This window comes from Hylobates moloch, unplaced genomic scaffold (assembly GCF_009828535.3).
Source record: "Hylobates moloch isolate HMO894 unplaced genomic scaffold, HMol_V3 SCAFFOLD_11, whole genome shotgun sequence".
Lineage (NCBI taxonomy): Eukaryota > Metazoa > Chordata > Mammalia > Primates > Hylobatidae > Hylobates > Hylobates moloch.
Genome location: NW_026652286.1, coordinates 35,338,068 through 35,358,249, shown reverse-complemented (window position 1 = coordinate 35,358,249; position 20,182 = coordinate 35,338,068). Strand labels below are relative to the sequence as shown.

The window sequence follows — 20,182 nt, the reverse complement described above, 5'->3', positions numbered from 1 at the left end:
CTGATAGATAGGTGTTATTAAGTGAATGAATGAAACAGAAGCCAAGCTCTGCATTCTAGCACCAGTTTGCCCATAAAGTAAATAATTTGGGATATTGCATATACAGTCCACCCTTCTGCATCTGCAAATTGAAAATATTTAGAGAAAAATTAAAATAATACAATAAAAAATAATACAAATAGAAAAACCAATACAGTATGGCAAATACTGACATAGCATTTATATCATATTCAGTATTATAAATAATCTAGAAATTATATAAAATATACTACAGGATGTATAGAGGTTATATGCAAATACAGTCACCTCTTTGTATCTATGTGGGACTGGGTCCAGAACTCCTGTGCAGATACTAAACTGTATGAATGCACAAGACCCTGATATAAAATGACATAGCAGGCCAGGCATGGTGGCTCACACCTGTAATCCCAACGCTTTGGGAGGCCAAGGCAAGAGGATCACCTGAGGCCAGGAGTTCGAGACCATCCTGGGCAACATGGTGAAACCCCATCTCTACTAAAAATACAAAACTTAGCTAGGTGTGGTGGTGCACGCCTATAGTCCCAGCTACTTAGGAGGCTGAGGCAGGAGAATCACTTGAACCCAGGAGGCAGAGATTGCAGTGAGCCAAGATCATGCCACTGCACTCCTGACTGGGCAACAGAGCGAGACTCTGTCTCAAAAAAAAAAAAAAAAAAAAAGGCATAGTATTTGCATATAACCTATGCACATCTTCCCATATTTTAAAATCATCTCTGGATTACTCATAATACCAAACACAATGCCTACAAATTACTTCACTTGTATGGATTCAACATAGTACTTGAAGTGCAGCAAACATTTCACAAAGTTCCAAATTTTGGAACTTTGTGAAATATTTTTTTCTGAATATGTTTGATCCAGAATTGGTTGAATCCACAGATGAGGAACCCACAGATTTCAAGAGCTAACCATACTATGTAATTATATATAAGGAACTTGAGCACTCATGGATTTTGATATCCAAGAGGGAGTCCTAGAACTAGTCCTCCATAAATACTGAGAGATGACTGTAAATCTTTCTGGACTCCAGTTTCATTATCAATAAAAAGGTGGTCCAGGAGACCCGGAGAAAAGGGAACTAACTTTTATGGATTTCTTGCTATGTGCAAGGCAATGAACTAGGCTTATTATTTACCTTAAAAGACTACTTTAGCAGGAGGGAAGGAGAAATATACATAGCAGTGAAGACCGTGGGTTTAGGATCAGACACAGTTAATTTCAGGCTCTAGCTCTGCTGCTTACTGTGAACTTGGGCAAGTTTAATCTTTTAAACCTCTATTTCTTCAGTTACCAAGTGGTGATGATAAGTGTATCTACAGATAAGTTTGTTATAGGATTAAATTAGATGCTGCATATAAGGCACATAGCCCATCAACTGGCATGTAATCACTAGAAAATAAACAGCAGCTCATTATTATTGTATTGCCTGTGTGTCTTATTATTTCAGTTTAACCAGTGAAGAAGCAGAGGTTCTAAGAAGTTAAGCAACTTGCACAAGGTCACACAAATCTTCTGTCTGCCTTGTTTTCTCCTCTGCATATGGGACCCTCTAGGATAAATCCTTCTAGGATGGCCATGAGCTTTGTCATACAGCTTGTGTTCTCCTTTCAGGGTGAAATATTCGAAAGCCACCTTTTAACATTTGAGTACCTAGATATTTAGTATCTAACATTATCTAAGAAGCAGTGCCAGCTTTCTCGTGTTTCTTCTTCTGTTTAATAAAGGTTATAATCTAAGTAATAAGAATATATGGATATAACTTTACCCCCATAAGACACAAAGCTAATAACTTTTTTTTATTATTATTTGGCTTTTCTTTGTTCGAAAAATCAAAATGCTAGTCAGCACTCCTCTGTGAACAAATGTGGCGTGAGCTTCCCTGCCCCGTGGAAGGAGCCACACGCCACCTGGGCACTCAGTAGGCATTTGATCTGAGGGAGAAAAAGAAGGATATGATGACCAGCAGCTAGGGTTGTCCTTGGTGAAGGATGTGATGCATACACATATGTAAGTTTTACAAAGAATATATGAGTAGGCAGCGGGAGGGTCGTTTGTGGTGGGATGTTATCGTGGTTATGTGACCATTGGAACTGGAGTAGTCATGCCCTAAGTGTCCAAGAAGACCCCCTGACACATGTACCCAGAGCATGCACAGGTGGGTTTTATTTGTCATACCCATAACCTGGAGGCACCTACAGGGTGTCAGGGAGCTGCTGCCTGCAAAGCCCTTGTCACTACAAACATAACCTGCTAAAGTGGCTCAAAGCAGTTTGATCATGGGGAGAGAAACACCAATGTAACCCATTTGCTGTTGATTTCTTAAGCAGATTCAGGCACACAGGATGAAGCACAGCTTTTGCAGGAATGGTTTAAGCTGGTTCTGGAGAAGAATAAATTAATGCGATATGAGTCGGAGCTCCTAATCATGTAAGTAAGGCAGCGCAGATACCAGCGAGTCCTAAAAGCAAAGGGGCGAAGGGGGGCGGCTTACCCTCCGAGGCTGAAGTCTCGGGACTTTTTCTCCTTGTGCATACAGAATGGTGATTGAGGCAAATTGATATTTGACGTCTTGCATATCATGCTGGCATTAGTGCAAAGAATCTTTAGCTGTCTGTTCTCTCTGCAGAGTCCTGTGGCTAAAATAGGTTTCGGGTAATGGGTCTGGAGCTGAAGGTCATTTGGATAAGGCATTTCCAATCCATGCCTGTTCCCTGGGTCCATCTTAAAAGAGGGATCACACACCTGCAATGGGAAGGCTGTGTCTGGCCTCTGAGTGTAAATCTTGGGAAGGACTCAGTGACATATGCCTGACCACTTCCTGGGGCCTTAAGAGAATGAAAGACTGAGATCTGTCTGGCTGTCCTCTCTGAATGCAGTTGCAGCCTCGTCTGGAGATCAAAAAGTGGAGATGGATGTCACCACACTCTGAAAAAGCTGAAGGTCACTATACCTGTCATCATTCTAGAGGGAAAAAAGTAACATTTAGTATCAATTGAAGTGCCATAAGTCGTGCTGGGTGCTTCCATTTATGCTGTCTCATTTCATTTTTGCCCCAACCCCAGGAGGTAATTTTAAGGGCTTTTGAAGGGGTGTAATAAATACTACCACTCTTCCCTGCCTGGGTTCTGAGCCAGGTGAGAAATAAGACAACCAACTCAACAGAGGGAACATCAAAATATTATCTTTATTACCAATAATGGCTTATATGATAATGGCTTGTACATGGCTAAGTATGACAGCCCAGATGGCTTGCTACCTTTATTCGTTTCCTAGGCTGCAATAACAAATTGCCACAGACTGGATGGCTTACAACAGAAATTTATTCTCTCACTGTCTGGAAGCCAGAAGTTCAAAATCAAGGTGTTGCGGGAGCCGTGTTTCCTGCAGAAACACAAGGAAGGACCTAGGGAAGGACCTGTCCTTGCCCTTTCCACTTTTCCTGGCGCCACGCTTTCCTGAGTTTGTGGCTGTGTCACTCTAGTCTCTGCCTCTGTCTTCACACAGACTTCCCTGTGTGTCTGTGTCTTCTGCTCTTATAAAGACACTTGGGTCATTGGGTTTTGGACCCACTGAGATAATCCAGAATGTTCTTATCTTAAAGTCCTTAATTGCATCTGCAAAGACCCTTTACAAATAAGATCACATTCAGTTTCCATGGGTTAGGACGTGGACATATCTTTTAGGGGGTCACCATTCAACCCACTACACTAACCAACCCCAGAATTAGACATATACCTACCTAATTACAAAAGGTAGTAGACTCACCTGCTCCTTAGGGGCAAGGCTGTTATCCTAGACCAGTGGGGTTCAGCCACGGGCAATAACCTCAGAGGATATTTGGCAATGTCTGAAGACATTTTTGTTGTCACATCTAGGGGCAGGGGTGCTACTGATATCCAGTGAGCAGAGGCCAAGGATGCTACTAAACATCCTACAAAGTACAAGACAGTCCCTTCCTCCCACCAAAAAATAATTATTTGGCCTAAAATGTCAAAAGTGTCAAGGTTGAGAAACCTTGCCCTAGAACTATGGCAAGGCTTATTGAGAACACACGTTTGCTGAAGACTGGCTGAGCCTGGGAGTAAAAGAGAGGAGTGAGTTGAGCTCACATAGTCTATTTTTCCCAAATTTACCTCCCCGGGGTGAGAGTGAGGAAGGATAGGGTTGGGAGAGGTGGCCCGGAGTTACATTCATTGAGTTCCATTGACATGGAAGGTAATGCCAGGAATTGGGAAGAAGGGGGGTCATCTCAAGTGATGATTTGTTTTATTATAACTTTTTTTTTCTTTTGAGACAGAGTCTCGCTCTGTCGCCCTGGCTGGAGTGCAGTGGCGTGATCTTGGCTCACTGCAGCCTCCACCTCCTGGGTTCAAGTGATTCTTCTGCCTCAGCCTCCCAAGTAGATGGGACTACAGGTGCACACCACACCCAGCTAATTTTTGTATTTTTAGTAGAGACAGGGTTTCACCATGTTGACGAAGCTGGTCTCGAACTCCTGACTTCAAGTGATCCACCCACCTTGGCCTCCCAAAGTGCTGGAATTACAGGCCTGAGCCACCATGCCCAGCCTTATTACAACTTTTTAAGTTGATGCATATACTAAGATTCAGGGCAGCTAAGTAATTTGTCCACTCTACCTGACTACAAAGCCCTTTTTATATAGCTACTGTGTCTGCATTGAGGCCAGGTATGAATGATAAATTATAAAAATGTGAAAATTATTTTAAAAGTGTAAAAAATTTATCAAGCATATTCTATGCACCAGGAACTATGCTGGGTTCTGTGGAAATAAAGATGGATAAGGTCATAGACTCTATCTTCTAGGATCTTGTAGTTTTAAGGGAAACACATAGGCACATGCATAGCACAGTAGTGATAAGAAAACTCAGAAGAGCTCCATGGCGATAGAAGGGTCTGCCTGAGAGTCAGGGAGGCATGGCTGCTGCCTGTGTCCCATAACTGCAGCTTCCCTGGTCAACATGCTGTCGGAAGGACTTTCCTTTCCAAAGGAGGGTGAATAGGAAAACTTTGGCATGTGAACTAGACAAAGGCTAGTAGGAGCTCTGCTAAAGGATGGGTTTTAGTTTGGAGAGAGCCCTGAATGAGCATGGAGAAATGTCTTATTGGTATCTTGATTCAAGGCTTTTGGCAACCAGATGCAAAGACACTTCGAAGAACAAGAGGTCTATTGGAGAAAATGCCTATGAAGGGAGAGGGAGCAGGAGGAAGTGAGAAGTCTTCAGACTCCACTGCAGTTCTGATGCCTGTAAAAGGAGAGTGGGGAAGGAGAAGAATTGGGCAGGAGGAGCCCCAGATGCAGCGCAGCTCTGAGAAAGTCTTGGCCAGGCCAATGGGAACATCAGTGCAAAGACTGCCCATCTAGGAATTCCATGCAGGCAGGAACGGGGCAACTGCAGCACCTCCTCTGTGCCCAGTCTGCATGACATGGAAGTGGATTTTGCAGCAGCAGTGAGCTCATTATGCTTCTCCCAGAAAGTTCTCTTAAAGGAAGGTCTGACCGGTCCATCTCCATTGGCTACCACAGTGGGCCACAAGAAGTTCAGGGTTGATAACAAGAAGCAGGGACCTTGGCCCATGTAGTAGCAGATGTTAGTAAAAATAACGCCAGTAACCAGGTATAACAGAGTGACCCCAGCACCCATGTGGCGATGCATGATACACATGCAGATGGCAGGTGGAGGCTGGAAAAGGAGGCCCCACCAGGTCAAACCCAGGAACCTAGTCTCGGCCCTAACCCTCTTCAAGTCTCTGTTGCAGTGAACACCTTTGACCTTTCTCTTTTCTCTCAAAACATCCCTTGCTTGTCTCTGTGATGGTGTATTTCTTGTTTTGTTCTTCCAACCTTTGGATGGCTTCTTCCCTGGCTACGTTTTTTGTTTGGCTTCCAAGTGTAGGTATTTCCAGGCTTCTGTCTTCAAACTGTTTCTTTCTCTATAGCCTTCCTTTTAGGGATCACACAACTTCAACTCTCACCTCTGACCACTGCCACATCTGTGTGTGGTCCTCCTTTCTCCTGAGAACTCCAGAGTGGCATTTGGGAGCCTCCGCATTACCACATGGGCTAGCCTGTGGGGAGTTCACACACCCACAGTGATATCAATGGGGCATCCCCTGGCATGGAAAACTTAAGTTCCATCTAACCTTCACTGAGGACTCATTTCTTGACTTTGCTGCTCCTCTCAGTGGAAATGCTGAGCCCCCAGCACTCAAGCTTGACCACCCCAAAGCATCACTGACTCTTCTCACCTCTCCTACAGCGAGCTGGAGAGTTGCCTGAGTTTTAAGGCCCCCACTCCACCCACACAAAATGTCTCACTTTTGTTTCCTCTATTTTGTTTTCTCATGTACCACAATCAGGGACTTGGGCATCATTGGAGATAATGTTCTAAATCAAGTTACTCCTAAAAGAGAGAAAAGCTTTTGATTGTCATTGCTTCTCCCGGGCCTATGCTAGTCATTTCTTCACTATTCTCCTCACCCCCATCCCATCCCTAAAGGGTGATCTGGATGGCCTTCCGAAGCTTACTGAGAGCACATTGCAGCCTTCAGCTGCTCCCCTGGTCTCTTGAGTTCAGTGTATCTCAGCAATCTTTCCAGGTACCTTCAGAGATCCCAGCAGCAGCAGAACCTTCAGTTTAAAGACAGGCTAAGGCCGGGCGCAGTGGCTCATGCTGTAATCCCAGCAGTTTGGGAGGCCGAGGAGGGCAGGTCACCTGAGGTCAGGAGTTCGAGACCAGCCTGGCCAACAGGGTAAAACCCTGTCTCTACTAAAAAGACAAAAATCAGCCCGGTGGCAGATGCCTGTAATCCCAGCTACTCGGGAGGCTGAGGCAGGAGAATTGCTTGAACCTGGGAGGTGGAGGTTGCAGTAAGCCAATACCGTGCCATTGCACTCCAGCCTGGGTGACGAGGGCAAACTCTGTCTCAAAAAAAAAAAAAAAAAAATTAGCCAGGCATGGTGGTGTACGCCTGTAATCCTAGCTTCTTGGGAGGCTGAGGCAGAAGAATCACTTGAACCCGGGAGGCAAAGGTTGCAGTGAGCTGATGCCACTGCACTCCAGCCCAGACAACAGAGTAAGACTTGGTCTCAAAAAAATAATTACAATAAAAAATAAAGATGGGCTAAAACTCCAGTTTTAATAAGGAAAAAGAATGCTGTAGCTACTCTCAATGGGCTTATTCATCAATGTTTCCTCCCAAATCTATAGTATTTATAAAGTTTGAACGTTTTCTCACCCAGGGCCCAGGAACTAGAATTAGAAGATCATCAAAGCAGACTGGAGCAGAAACTGAGAGAGAAAATGCTCAAGGAGGGTGAGTGTGCTGATGTCTTGGGCCCTGGTTCAGAACTGTCCCCCAGAAAGGTTCTTGAGCAGAGTGTGCCACAAATCCCAGAGTGGGGCACTCTTCCTGCCTGCCAGCCTGCAAGTCAGAGGAAAGTGCAAAGCCAGCCTGCCTCCCACCGGCAGCACCACAAACCCCATTTAGCCTCATTCACTTGGGCTGTGAGGGCAGTGCTTTCCCCCATCCCATGTGGCAGTAGGAACAAAGTCCTGTGTTCACTTACTCATTCACATATCCACCCATTCATTTAACACACATTTACTGGGAACTGTGGGCCTGGTTTATGATGAAGAGCAAGCCCTGCCTCTAGGAGTTTGTGATCTCACTGGGGAGACTAACACCCCTAGTCCCATAATGCTAGTTCAGTGAGATGAAGGCCACATCAGAAGGGCTTTGGGATCCCGGAGAAAGGTGGGCCTAGTGCTGCCAGGCACTAGAGCACTAAAGGAAACATTCCTTCCCAGTGTGGGCAGGGCCAGGCCATCACACATGAGAAAACGATTCCACCAGGAAGGAAGGAGAGTGGAGATAAACTCAACTGACACAATATACTGCTGTATGCATTTATTAGTTCCCGCCAGAAAGGCATATTCACTCTGTTTTGCGCCTGTGTGTTTGCAGTGCCAGATCCATGCATGACCTTCCTATATTCAGACCTAGATCTAAAAGAACAACTTAAAGAATGTCTATACCTCATGGATCTCATATTGCACCTACCTTATGAGGTTGCCCAGTATAAGACAAGTACTGAGCAAATATTAGGCATCATTATCACTGATTTGTATTTAGGTATTTTTGCGCCCTATTTACAAATTAGAAAACTGAGTCTCAGAGAATTTAAATAACATGCTCAAGGTGAATGATAGGGCTAAGATTTAGGAACAGATCACAGATCAAGGTCTCCTGTTCTTTCCCATATGGCAGTAATTTGCAGACTGTTTCTTTACAGCAACAGAATTCTAACAAAATCCTTATGTAGCAGCACTGTACAGACTAAAGTGGTATAAATCATTTTTTATATGTCAGAGGGGCTCAGATGGGTCCATCCACGACAAGCCTAAACTGAGAGAGGATTTTTTTTTTTATTTTTCTGTGCTGTTTATTAAATGAATAGTAATCCTGGAATATACCTTACTTAATAAACCATAGGTTCTAACTGATATCTGATTTATATATCAGATTTGAAAAGTTTAATTTGTTCTGTTTCAGGATACTAAATAAATACCACCAAAGACTATTTGCCACCTTTGATTCTTTTTTAAAAAATTCTTTAAAAAAAAAGGAATGAAGGTCATAGGTTTTTCTCAACCCTCTCAGATGTATCCAAAAAATGTAGTTTCTTTATTCTGTCTGTACCTGAGCTCATCTTCTGCCTATGCAGCCTCCCACTGATTAGCAAGGAAAAAAAATAGGAACTCTTTATCCCTCCATGGTAAACTTAATCTGATGCAATAACTTAAACAGTCCTTGTAGGAGATGCTCGGTCTCTTTGGGATGAAAATGTGCAGTCTTGAAGATGCCACCCCTCCCTTCTGCGTCTCTCCCCGGGGTGACTGGCAGGTAACGGGAAGAGGCAGGTCTGTGTGACCTTGTGGTGGCATTAGGACTCTGTGTGGGGTGCTCTGCTTATTGAGTCCCCTCATGGCATCCCCCATCACTGGGTTGCAACTCTCTCTGGTGGCATCTGCAGCTGAGGTGTGTGCTGGTCTCATCCGTAGCCTGCCTACTCTCTTAGGGTGCCCGAGAGCCTGCGGGCATTCCTGGCTCACCCAGCCTCACCTCAGCACATCCTCCATTCAGCACGGCTAGACAGTCTCTCCTGTGGGGTCACTTTGCCCCATGGGGGAACCCTGTGGCAGGTCCGCTAGCCAGCTGTCTCTGGTAACAGTGGGGCAAGTAGACCCTTCTAGGCTCCACCCATGCCACATACAGCACACCAAGATCTGGGGGGCCACACTCAGACCCTTCTTCTCTGCCCAACCATGAAGTACTATCCTATGTTTATACATAGGGGTGCACTTTAAGCTGGCTTCTTTCCAGAATTCTGAACAAGGGCAGGGCAAGAGTCCTTTGCCCATCCACCAATGAGATATGACATTTCCTGTCCGCTTTGGGGCTTCCAAGGCCCAGAATGGAGAGATCGAGCATGGGGCTCTAACCCTCTGCCCCTCCTGCCTCTCTTCTTTCTTCTTAAAACTTGAGGTGCAATGGGGTGGTATTTCTTTGTCTCCCTTTCATCAGACCTACCTGCTTCCTGGCCCAGACCTCAGAGCTAAGCCTGATGAAGGACAGTGGCACCCTCTCTACTCTGGGATGAGGCTCCCCACCCAGTCCTCCGTGTGTTAGACACAAGGGCTCTAGGAATTTAGAAAGTCTTCTCCCAAGGCAATTGTCTGCTTGACAAGACTTAAATCTGGCTTCAGAATCCTGTTTTCTGTGTCCAAAGCTCATTACTACTTGTTTCCTACTCTCTCCTTCCATTTTCTAACAATCCTATCTCCCCCAGGCAACTGAATGCCTCAGGCCAATTATCAAGAAGGTCAGGTACTCGAGAAGACAAAGGGAAAAGCAAAGTCGGTGTGGAAACACCTTCCTATCAGACAGTTGTAGCCTCACTTTGCTTCCCTGTGGTCCCTACGCAAAAGGCTAGTTTGTCATTAACTACACATGAAAAAGATTCCGGCTGGGCGCTGTGGTTCACGCCTGTAATCCCAGCTCTTTGGGAGGCTTAGGTGGGCTGATCACAAGGTCAGGAATTTGAGACCACCGTGGCCAACATGGTGAAACCCCGTCTCTACTAAAAACACAAAAAATTGGCCAGGTGTGGTGGGAGGCACCTGTAATCCCAGCTACTCAGGAGGCTAAGGCAGGAGATTCACGTGAACCCGGGAGGTGGAGATTGCAGTGAGCCGAGATCATGCCACTGCACTCCAGCCTGGGCAACAGAGTGAGACTCCATCTCAAAACAAAGAAAAAAGAAAAAAAAGATTGTGGTCATTTAAACGGTAGCCACTGGTGCAGGTGGTTTGCTTAGAAACTTCTCACAGATTTCTTTGCTGTGGCTCAGATATGTTTATGGAAACCGCCTTTTTTGTTGTTTTGTTAGCTTCTCTTTGGGGCAGAGGGAAGGTTGGGGGACTTGATAGGGTTTGGCTGGTATTAAATTCCTTCTCTTACAAAGGGGTTTTCCCTGTCGCTTTGTACATATCTTCAAGATGAAAACTGAGTGAACTGCTTCACCGCACCCACCTTTCTCATCTCTCGCTCTAAGGGCGGTTCTTTGGTGTTAAATTCATTTCCTTGTTTTCTCCATTAAAATTAAAGGCAGAACAAGCCCATAACAATCGAGAATGTCCATGCCAAGAACTCTCCTGGGGCCCAATCTTCTCTGAGCCCAATGGTTTTCTTTTTTTTTGTTTAGAGAGCCAGAAAGATGAGAAGGATCTAAATGAAGAGCAAGAAATATTCACTGAGCTGATGCAAGTGATTGAGCAAAGGGACAAACTCGTCGATTCCTTAGAGGAACAACGCATCAGAGAAAAAGCCGAGGACCAGCACTTTGAAAGCTTCGTATTCCCCAGAGGCTGTCAGCTGAGCAGGACTTGAGGAAGCCCGTAGCCCCTCTCCCCGGCTGCACGTTGGGACCGGATCAGGCCAAGTGCACCGCACACCCTCACAGGTCTTTCTGCAGGATTTTTCATCCCTGGAACTTAAGTTATACCTTTACTGCATTTTTTAAAATTAAAATTCTCTTGCACGCATGGCAGCTTCCCAAGGTCCTTCCAGAGATTATAATAAGAAAACCCAAAGACTCTGGCAATTGGCAGTCAACTTCAGCCAGGCTCTCAGACTGGAGGTGTTGTTGGCAGATGACCAGCATTGTTTTCCCTAGAAAGTGACACAAAGATTTGACTTTCCTGCTGCTTTTATCATTTTCCTTCCCAATTCATTGAGTTACATACTTTAAAATTTTTGAGAAGCTGCCTTTTCATTAATATATCCATATTTGCCTTTTTTGTGTGGATGACCGGTTTCCAAATGTCAGAAAAAAGCAGCCGCAGTTTAAAGATTAGGTTAATATTTAAATTGTGTTTCCAGAGAAAGAGGAGAAACCTTGAGATTACTGATTACATAAAGCAAATAACTCATACAGCAGGTGTTAATTCAATCCAGGGTGAATTTAATTTACCAGGTGCATTTATAAGCCTTAATATAATATACATAAGCAATGAGAGCTTAATAGAACATTAGAGCCTTAGTTTTATTTTAAGAATAAAAGAAAAAAGGAAATAAAACTTTAACTTTATGCCAGTGGGATTGTTAGTGTTCACCAAATGCTGCTGGCTTAGAAAAGCTTTTTGTCCCTGTGCTATGCTTTTAATGGACCCTGGAAAATAATGAAAAGCATTTTCAGAAAATGAATGATTTTAAAATACTTTTTAAATAAGTGTTGATGATGGCAAAAAAAAGGGGGGGGGACTTCTTTTATTTGTTGATAAAATATTGGTGAGGTTGGTGCTGCTACTGAAACTGAACACACTAGGGTACAAGAGAAGGAATTATTCTTGCTGGTGGTCTTCTTAGACTCAAAGAGAGAAGTATCTCTCCCTCTCCCCAGGAACTCTACAGAGCAAGGACAAAACCACTTCTGACTTAGAGGGAGGGCTGAATGCAGTGACCCTATTTACCAAATCCCAAACAGGTCATGGATTTTTTTAATGACATTTCAGTTTGAAAAGAAAGCTGGGAGATGGAGTTTGTGTGCTGACATGTTGGAATTCCTGGAGCATTATGAGGGTTCCCATGGGGGCCAAAGAAGAGAAGATTTAATATGATGATGTGTTGTCATAAAACATTTGATTGTTTTTGCTCAACGGGATTCTTTGAAGATTTAGTCTATTATCGATAAGAGAAACACTAAAGAACTCTTGGCTGTGTATTTGGCCGCTGTCATTTCGGCAAGTGTTTAAATGTGTCCTTAGACAAAAGGTGCTCTGCAACAGTTGGCTCTGACTGGAGAACAAATTTCTCTCAAATCGATCCATGAACCACTTCTATCAGAGACGCTCTCTGCACACACCAATCTGGCCAGCTGACAAGCCAGAAATTAGATGTATAACTGGATTTCCTCTGAGTCAGCCAATGCTTTGGGTTACATTTAAGCACAAACTTTCTGTTATACCAAGTTCCAAAGGTTGCAGTTCTTTTTCCTTTTCTTTCCTTCCTTCCTTTTTTTTTTTTTTAAATAAGAATCAGGTCTTCCAGTGCCTGAATTCTATTATTAGGCAATATGAGGAGGCACCTACCTACCTACCTATGAAAACTGAACCACTTCTGGATATTTATCTATTTTTATTTATTTGTGTATTGGTGAGAATTGATAATATCATTTCCTCACAATTCAGGTTTTCAGGTGTTATAATTTGGAGAAGACCTATTAGCACTAAGAAATTGGTACATAAGCTATTTAATATACAAATAATCCAGATGTTTGGGGCAGTGAGTTGTATAGTATTAAAGATTTCACCTATCAGGCATTTAGAGGTAAGATTATTGATGCACAGGAATATCAACTCATTATAAGAGAAAGATTTATAACTTCAGTTTTCATTCTAGAATATGCAGCAATATTCAGGCCCCAGTCTTTTCTGTCAGTTGCATAAAGGTGCATCCTTTGATGCCTGCATACATTTAACAGATGATGTTCAAGTGTGTCATGTTTGAGTTGTTATTGTGCAAAAGAATTAATTGCCACTTATTTTCATTTGTTATATTTCCATCCCGAAGAATGAGTCTCCCAAGAGGGCCAAGAGAGAAGGTGGTTTGGCCCCTAGTATTCTGTTAATAGATGAGAAGCAATTTGTTCACTTTCTTTCACAGGTTTATGGCTCAGTTTTATCTGGCCAAGTTAAAACATAAACTTCATCCTTAACAGTTTTCTATATACACTGGTCTTTCTGTTTTACTAGTACATAAAAACCATTTCAAAATTTCCAGTGGACACAAATATTGTGTCTGTTGAACTATCTAAAATCATTCCATTCCTTATTTACAAGAGAGAGCATTCTAAGACTCTCAAAATGTAAAATACTGTACATTTTGAAGACAATTTCTTTGTATGCAATATGAGTACGATTATGATGAAAACACACAGTCTGCAGTGCCCCATAAAAGGGCACTGGTGAATGTGATCAAAGCCAAACTATATAGGACCCGAATGGGACAGAAAACCCAGCCTCAGGTCATATTTCACAGTCAGTCTCACACAGCTTCTAAGTTAAATCAAAGTGTTTATGATAGTTACAAGGTCAGAATTGTACCTAAGTTGGGCCAAGAGGACTTTTCTTAGGCTTGCTGTCCCAAACCATTGATTTATTGGTCTATTTATTTAACATCCTCTGAATGCCCATGGGGTTCTGCAGCCCTGTGCCAGATGCTGAGATACAGAAAGAATATTAGTCCTTAACTCCACCTCCAAATAAATACAAAGATCAAGAAATAGATACCATCCCCAAATACAAAGATGAAAAGCTATTTTTATTATAAGCATCAACCTATTCTACTCACGTTTATCTCAAGCATACAGAATATCCCCCACTATCACAGGGCTTCTTGGGCAATAAAAATAAGTTTGTGTTTCTAAAACTGTGAAAAATAGTATCAGGTTGTACTGTTTCATTTAAACCTTGACTTTGGCAGTGTTAGGCTGCTTGGAATCAATCAATGCCAAGATGCGCCATGTTAATTGCAACTGAGAAAGGAAGTGGCAGGTGTTTCCAACCCTGATGAGCTGCAATGAAATTGATGTTTTCTGCATTCTGGAGACAAATGACAATTCAGTGGTGTCACTCTTCCCAGGAAGCAGATTTACAGGCTTTTCCTTCCAAACTGAAAATGGCAGCATGCCCCACCCAGGTGGTTGATCAGAGAACTACCTCAGCAGGGCAGAGGTGGCAGGGGGCAGCCAGGGCCGCCACATGAACAGAGAGCAGCAGTCATTGGATGTGGTGAGCTCAAATGTAGGAGTTTATTGTAATACGAAAGTTCACGTACAGGGGAAAGTGTACGATTTCATCTACTGTTTATCTTCTAACCTCACTGCTGAGTAGCTTGTAAAAGATTAATTTGCTCCAACAATTGGGAACTATTCATGTGGATGGAAATGTGTTATTTGTGCACTGCTATAGATACTGAAATGAACCAAAAATAAATGGTTTTGTGTCTCAGGAATCAAAACATTTTCATGTGGGCTTGGTCTGGCACCTCTGAGGGCAGCATCCATTTCATTTATTTCTTCTCAGTGAAAGAGCCTGGGCAAGGCTTTGATTTTATGTGGGAGTCTGTTAATTAACCTGGAAGATTTTATTACCATGGGGCATCTGGAAGGACTTACCTGACCAGCAAATTGGATTTGAATGGGAGGAGGATCGAAGAAGGCTCACCTCAGGTGTATTCCTTCAACAAACAAAGCTGTTTTCAAGGCTGGGGAAGGGGAGGGATGAGGCTTATGGTAGCCCCAGCCTCCCCCTTTCTCTCACCTGGTTTTGTATTTAATTCACTCAACATGAACGTTTCGTTCTGAGCAGAACTAGCCTCTTCCTTCAAGTCACACTCTTTTAGTTTGTTCTTATTACCTCTTTTCTTAACCCCAGCACATGCATATTCTTAAACTATGAGTGCAGGATACACCAGAATTGCCACATCACAGTCATCAACCCACGAGTCCCAGGAGCTCCCACCATTCCACATGAAGGTGCCCCCTTTGTTTGAAAGCTTTTGTCTGCTGATCAAATATTTGAAAGGATTTATTTTTCCATTGAGCATCAACAACAAATATACATAACTGCAGATGAGAGCTCCTGTTTTACCAGCACTAATGTGGGGAGTGAAGAGCTCCAAGCAACAGCCACTTCTGATGGCACTTTGCAAGTTTTTCCTTGGGGCTCAGCTGACATCCTCGTGCTCACAGAGCTGCAGACTCTCAGCCATTGCTGCAACTCACCATCTCTGAGCCTTCAGAGCACACTTGGTAATTTCATGCTCACTCCCTTTCCCAGTTCACTTAGAAATAAAAGAAAGCAAAACCAAACATCACAGCACCCTTCCCCCAGCCCCTCTGACCCTGATAATGGTAACAGCTACTGTGAACTCAGCTCTTCTCACCTACCAGGTGAACTAGGCCAGGAAACTCACTCCTCAGAACTCTGTCACTTCTCTGATTTTGTCTGACTCACTACAGTGCTCGTGGAATCTCTTTGGGGACCATCTCTTTGGACTGCCCTCTGCTGACCGGATGTCCAGCCTCTTGCACAGCTCTTTGGCCAATACTCCTTCAAGTATACCCTTTAGTGTTTCCAGCAGACAACATCTGGCCTTGGTGATTTGGTTCCATTTCATCGTTAGATATAATACTTCTAACTTCCTCCCTAAGAGGAAACATCCAGCGTATGAATAGCTATAATATCTCCCCCCAAGAAAGATGGAAGCAGAGTCTCTCACTCCTCCAGATCACACTGACCTAAGAAAGAATTGGGGAGAGGAAAATCAAGACCATGGGTATAATCTCAGTGGCCTGGGACATGGACCACACACCAGTATAATCACTGGGGCCCCAGGTATTCCCCCTTGCCTGGCTGAGTCTGCAGTGGCTCACACCTACTGCTTTCTGCCCTTAAAAGCATTGCTGTGCTCTTGTTTACCTGTGTGTTATTCATTCCTCTGTGAGATTACCCAAGGAGGAACTACTGATTTTAGGGCTTCACTTCTGCAGCTGGCCCTCAGCTATCATGCTGAACTGAGAAAATCTCTCCACCACTGTCTGTAGTTCATTATTACCCCTGAAGGGTAGGTGAGCAGGTCATCTGTCTCAAATAACTTTGGACTCATTCCCCCATGGCTGAATCAGAGGCTGTCTGAGTGGCATCACCCTGTGTGATCCTCAAAAACAGCCCTGCCCTCAGTCTACCATTGTTACCAACTAAGGCTGAGGTTGTCCAACTTCCTCCTGTCCTGTGACTTCCCTGCCCACCAAGAGAATTCCTATTCTCTCATTCCATCCCTGCCACCTGGACAGCTTTCACCCAGACAGGTAGAACTCCTGGAGGACATGCTCACCGGTAGGCTGACCTTCAAAGGCCGCCATTAATATTCCAGAGTTCCCAAGGGGGACATGCAATGAGGCTTGCCCCTTAAGACCCCCACTCCACAGGCATTTCATTTCTCACGCATTCCTTTCATCCTAAGAGCACACCTTGCTTGCAGTGATCAAAGAGATCCCCAAGAGGCTCTGGCTGGCTTCTCTCTTCCCCCTCCTGCTTTGCTGCGGTCAAATAACTCTGATTATTGGTTGGGATCCAGAGCTTTTGTAAAACCCTCATCTTGATCTGCAGGGGATACCATTTTGTCCCTTAGATGGTATGTGGTCCATGTCCCAGGCCACTGAGATGACACCAAGTTCTTGATTTTCCTCTCTCCGATCCTTTCCGAGGTCAGTGTGATCTGGAAGAGTGAGAGTCTCCTAGGGCTGCTGTCACAAAGTACAGCAGGTTTAAAACAGCAGAAATTTATTATCTCCCAGTCCTGGAGGCTAGAAATCCAAAGTTAAGTTGTCTGCTGAGCCATGTTCCCTCTGAGACTCTAGGGGAGGATTCTTTGTCACCTCCTCCATTTTCTGGAAGTCCCAGGCATCCCTTGGCATGTGGCTGCATCACTCCAATGGCCATCTTCTTCCTGTATTATTTGCATCACATTCCCTCTGTGCATGTCTGTGTCCAAATTTTCCTCTTCCCATAAAGATACAAGTCTCATTGGATTAGGTGCCCACCATATTCCAGTATGACCTAAATACAATTTTTAGCAACTAATTACATTGGCAATGACCCTACTTCCAGGATCCCATTCTGAAGTCCTAGGTGTTAGAGCTTCAATGTATCTTTTTTAGGGGACAAAATTCAACCCATAACAGATGGCCTTCACATTTAGGAAGAATATCTTTTCCTAGTGAAAGCCACTTTGGGCTTGAATTTTGCCTTAATTTGCTTTGATATGATTGGTTTACCTCTATCCTGGGTTGTTAAGCTATTCAATAAAAAGCAACCCAGTAAAATAAATAGATAACAGAATACAAAAGGAAAGCTTCCTTCTATATGACAGCTATAGATCACATGTAATTTATGAAGTCTGAATGGAGCACCTAGACTCCAATTTTCTTTCCATTATCTTGGTACTTATAGTTACTATTTTATTATTCCTTTAATGGTTACCCTGGAGATTACAACATGATCCTTGATTTATCAGAGTCCAATAGAAATTGCTACTTTTACTTCTTCCCAGACAATGCCTGGATCTTAAAACACTTAACTCCATTTATTCACTTCGCGATTTGAATGCTTCTGCTTTTGTTTTATTTTGATTTACATTTTTAAATCCTGTATTATTTATGTTGTTTTGTATAGTGAATAGGCTTTTATGCTTACCCATATACTTACCCTCACTTGGGATGATTTTCCTTCTGCCATTCACTTCAGTATTTCCTCTTGTTTGGATCAACTATTAATAATTTTTCTCATGGTGGATAAGCTTTTTGATGTGCTGCTGGATTCGGTTTGCTAATATTAGTCTCTCAGTTATTGGCTACATGTGATCTCTAGCCCATAATTTAAATTCTGGGTTTTGAATTACTTGTCCATAAAATGGTGGTGATGATAATATCATGTATGAGTCTCAAATGACATACTAATAGCTTGGCTGGGCCCAGTGGCTCATGCCTGTGATCCCAGCATTTTCAGAGGCCAAGGGAGGTGGATCATGAAGTCAGGAGTTTGAGACCAGCCTGACCAACATGGTGAAACCCTGTCTCTACTGAAAATACAAAAATTAGCCAGGCTTGGTGGCATGCACCTGTAATCCCAGCCACTCAGGTGGCTGAAGCAGGAGAATCGCTTGAACGTGGGAGACAGAGGTTGCAGTGAGCCAAGATCATGCCACTGCACTCCAGCCTGGGCAACAGAGTGAGACTCAGTCTAAAAAAAAAAAAGAAAAAAGGGCACTTTTAAGATGGCCAAAAAGAACAGCTCTGGTCTGCAGCTCCTAGTGAGATCAACACAGAAGACAGGTGATTCTTGCATTTCAAACTGAGGTATCTGGTTCCTCTCATTGGTTGGACAGTGGGTACAGCCCATGGAGGGCGAGCTGAAGCAGGGCAAGGCGTCGCCTCACCCAGGAAGCGCAAGGGGTCAGGGGACTTCCCTTTCCTAGCCAAGGGAAGCCATGACAGAATGTACCTGGAGAAACGGTACACTCCTGACCAAATACTGCACTTTCTCCACAGTCTTAGCAACTGGCAGACCAGGAGATACCCTCCCATGCCTGGCTCAGTGGGTCCCACACCCACGGAGCCTTGCTCACTGCTAGCACAGCAGTCTGAGATCAACCTGCCATGCTGCAGATTGGCGGAGGGAGGGGCGTCTGCCATTGCTGAGGCTTGAGTAGCTCACAGTGTAAACAAAGAAGCCAGGAAGCACGAATTGGGTGGAGCCCACTGCATCTCAGCAAGGCCTACTGTCTCTGTAGATTCCACCTCTGGGGGCAGGGCATAGTAGAACAAAGGCAGCAGACAGCTTCTGCAGACTTAAACATCCCTGTCTGACAGCTCTGAAGAGAGCAGTGGTTCTCTCAGCATGGTGTTCGAGCTTCGAGAACGGACAGACTGCCTCCTCAAGTGGGTTCCTGACCCCGTGTAGCCTGACTGGGAAACATCTCCCAGTAGGGACCAACAGACACCTCAAACAGGCGGGTGCCCCTCTGGGATGAAGCATCCGGAAGAAGGATCAGGTAGCAATACTTGCTGTTCTGCAGCTTCCGCTGATGATACCCAGGTGAACAGCATCTGGAGTGGACCTCCAGCAAACTCCAACAGACCTGCAGCTGAGGGGTCTGACTGTTAGAAAGAAAACTAACAAACGGAAAGGAATAGCATCAATATCAACAAAAAGGACTTCTACACCAAAACCCCATCTGTAGGTCACCAACGTCAAAGATCAAAAACCACAAAGATGGGGAGAAGCCAGAGCAGAAAAGCTGAGAATTCCAAAAAACAGAGTGCCTCTTCTCCTCCAAGGATCGCAGCTCCTTGCCAGCAACAGAACAAAACTGGATGGAGAATGAGTTTGATGAGTTGACAGAAGTAGGCCTCGAAAGGTCGGTTATAACAAACTTCTCTGAGCTAAAGGAGCATATTCAAAACCATCGCAAGGAAGCTAAAAACTTTGAAAAAAGGTTAAACAAATGACTAACTAGAGTAAACAGTGTAGAGAAGACCTCAAATGACCTGATGGAGCTGAAAACCATGGCACAAGAACTTCATGACGCATGCACAAGCTTCGATAGCCAATTCGATCAAGTGGAAGAAAGGATATCAGTGATTGAAGATCAAATTAATGAAATAAAGTGAAAAGACAAGATTAGAGAGAAAAGAGTGAAAAGAAACGAACAAAGCCTCCAACAAATATGGGACTATGTGAATAGACCAAATATACATTTGATAGGTGTACTGGAAAGTGATGGGGAGAATGGAACCAAGTTAGAAAACATTCTTCAGGATATTTTCCAGGAGAACTTCCTTAACCTAGCAAGGCAGGTCAACATTCAAATTCAGGAAATACAGAGAACACTGCAAAGATACTCCTCGAGAAGAGCAACCCCAAGACACATAATTATCAGATTCACCAAGGTTGAATTGAAGGAAAAAATGTTAAGGGCAGCCAGCGAGAAAGGT

General features: G+C 43.8%; 1 protein-coding gene across 6 annotated transcripts in view; it reads left to right on the top strand.

The window, feature by feature from the left end:
* MICAL2 (microtubule associated monooxygenase, calponin and LIM domain containing 2) overlaps positions 1–12,344 on the top strand; it is a 249,417-nt gene extending 237,073 nt beyond the window's left edge. For 4 of the 6 annotated variants that reach the window (XM_058446993.1, XM_058446991.1, XM_058446992.1 and 1 more), the window contains 3 exons: positions 2,367–2,469; positions 7,304–7,377; positions 10,829–12,344. In XM_058446993.1, coding sequence (XP_058302976.1) covers positions 2,367–2,469; positions 7,304–7,377; positions 10,829–11,013 — 362 coding nt within the window. In that variant the 3' untranslated portion in view covers positions 11,014–12,344. The remainder of the gene's footprint in view (positions 1–2,366; positions 2,470–7,303; positions 7,378–10,828) is intronic. The other 2 variants (XM_058446988.1, XM_058446989.1) reach the window with 1 other exon arrangement.
* The last annotated feature ends 7,838 nt before the right edge of the window (positions 12,345–20,182 follow it).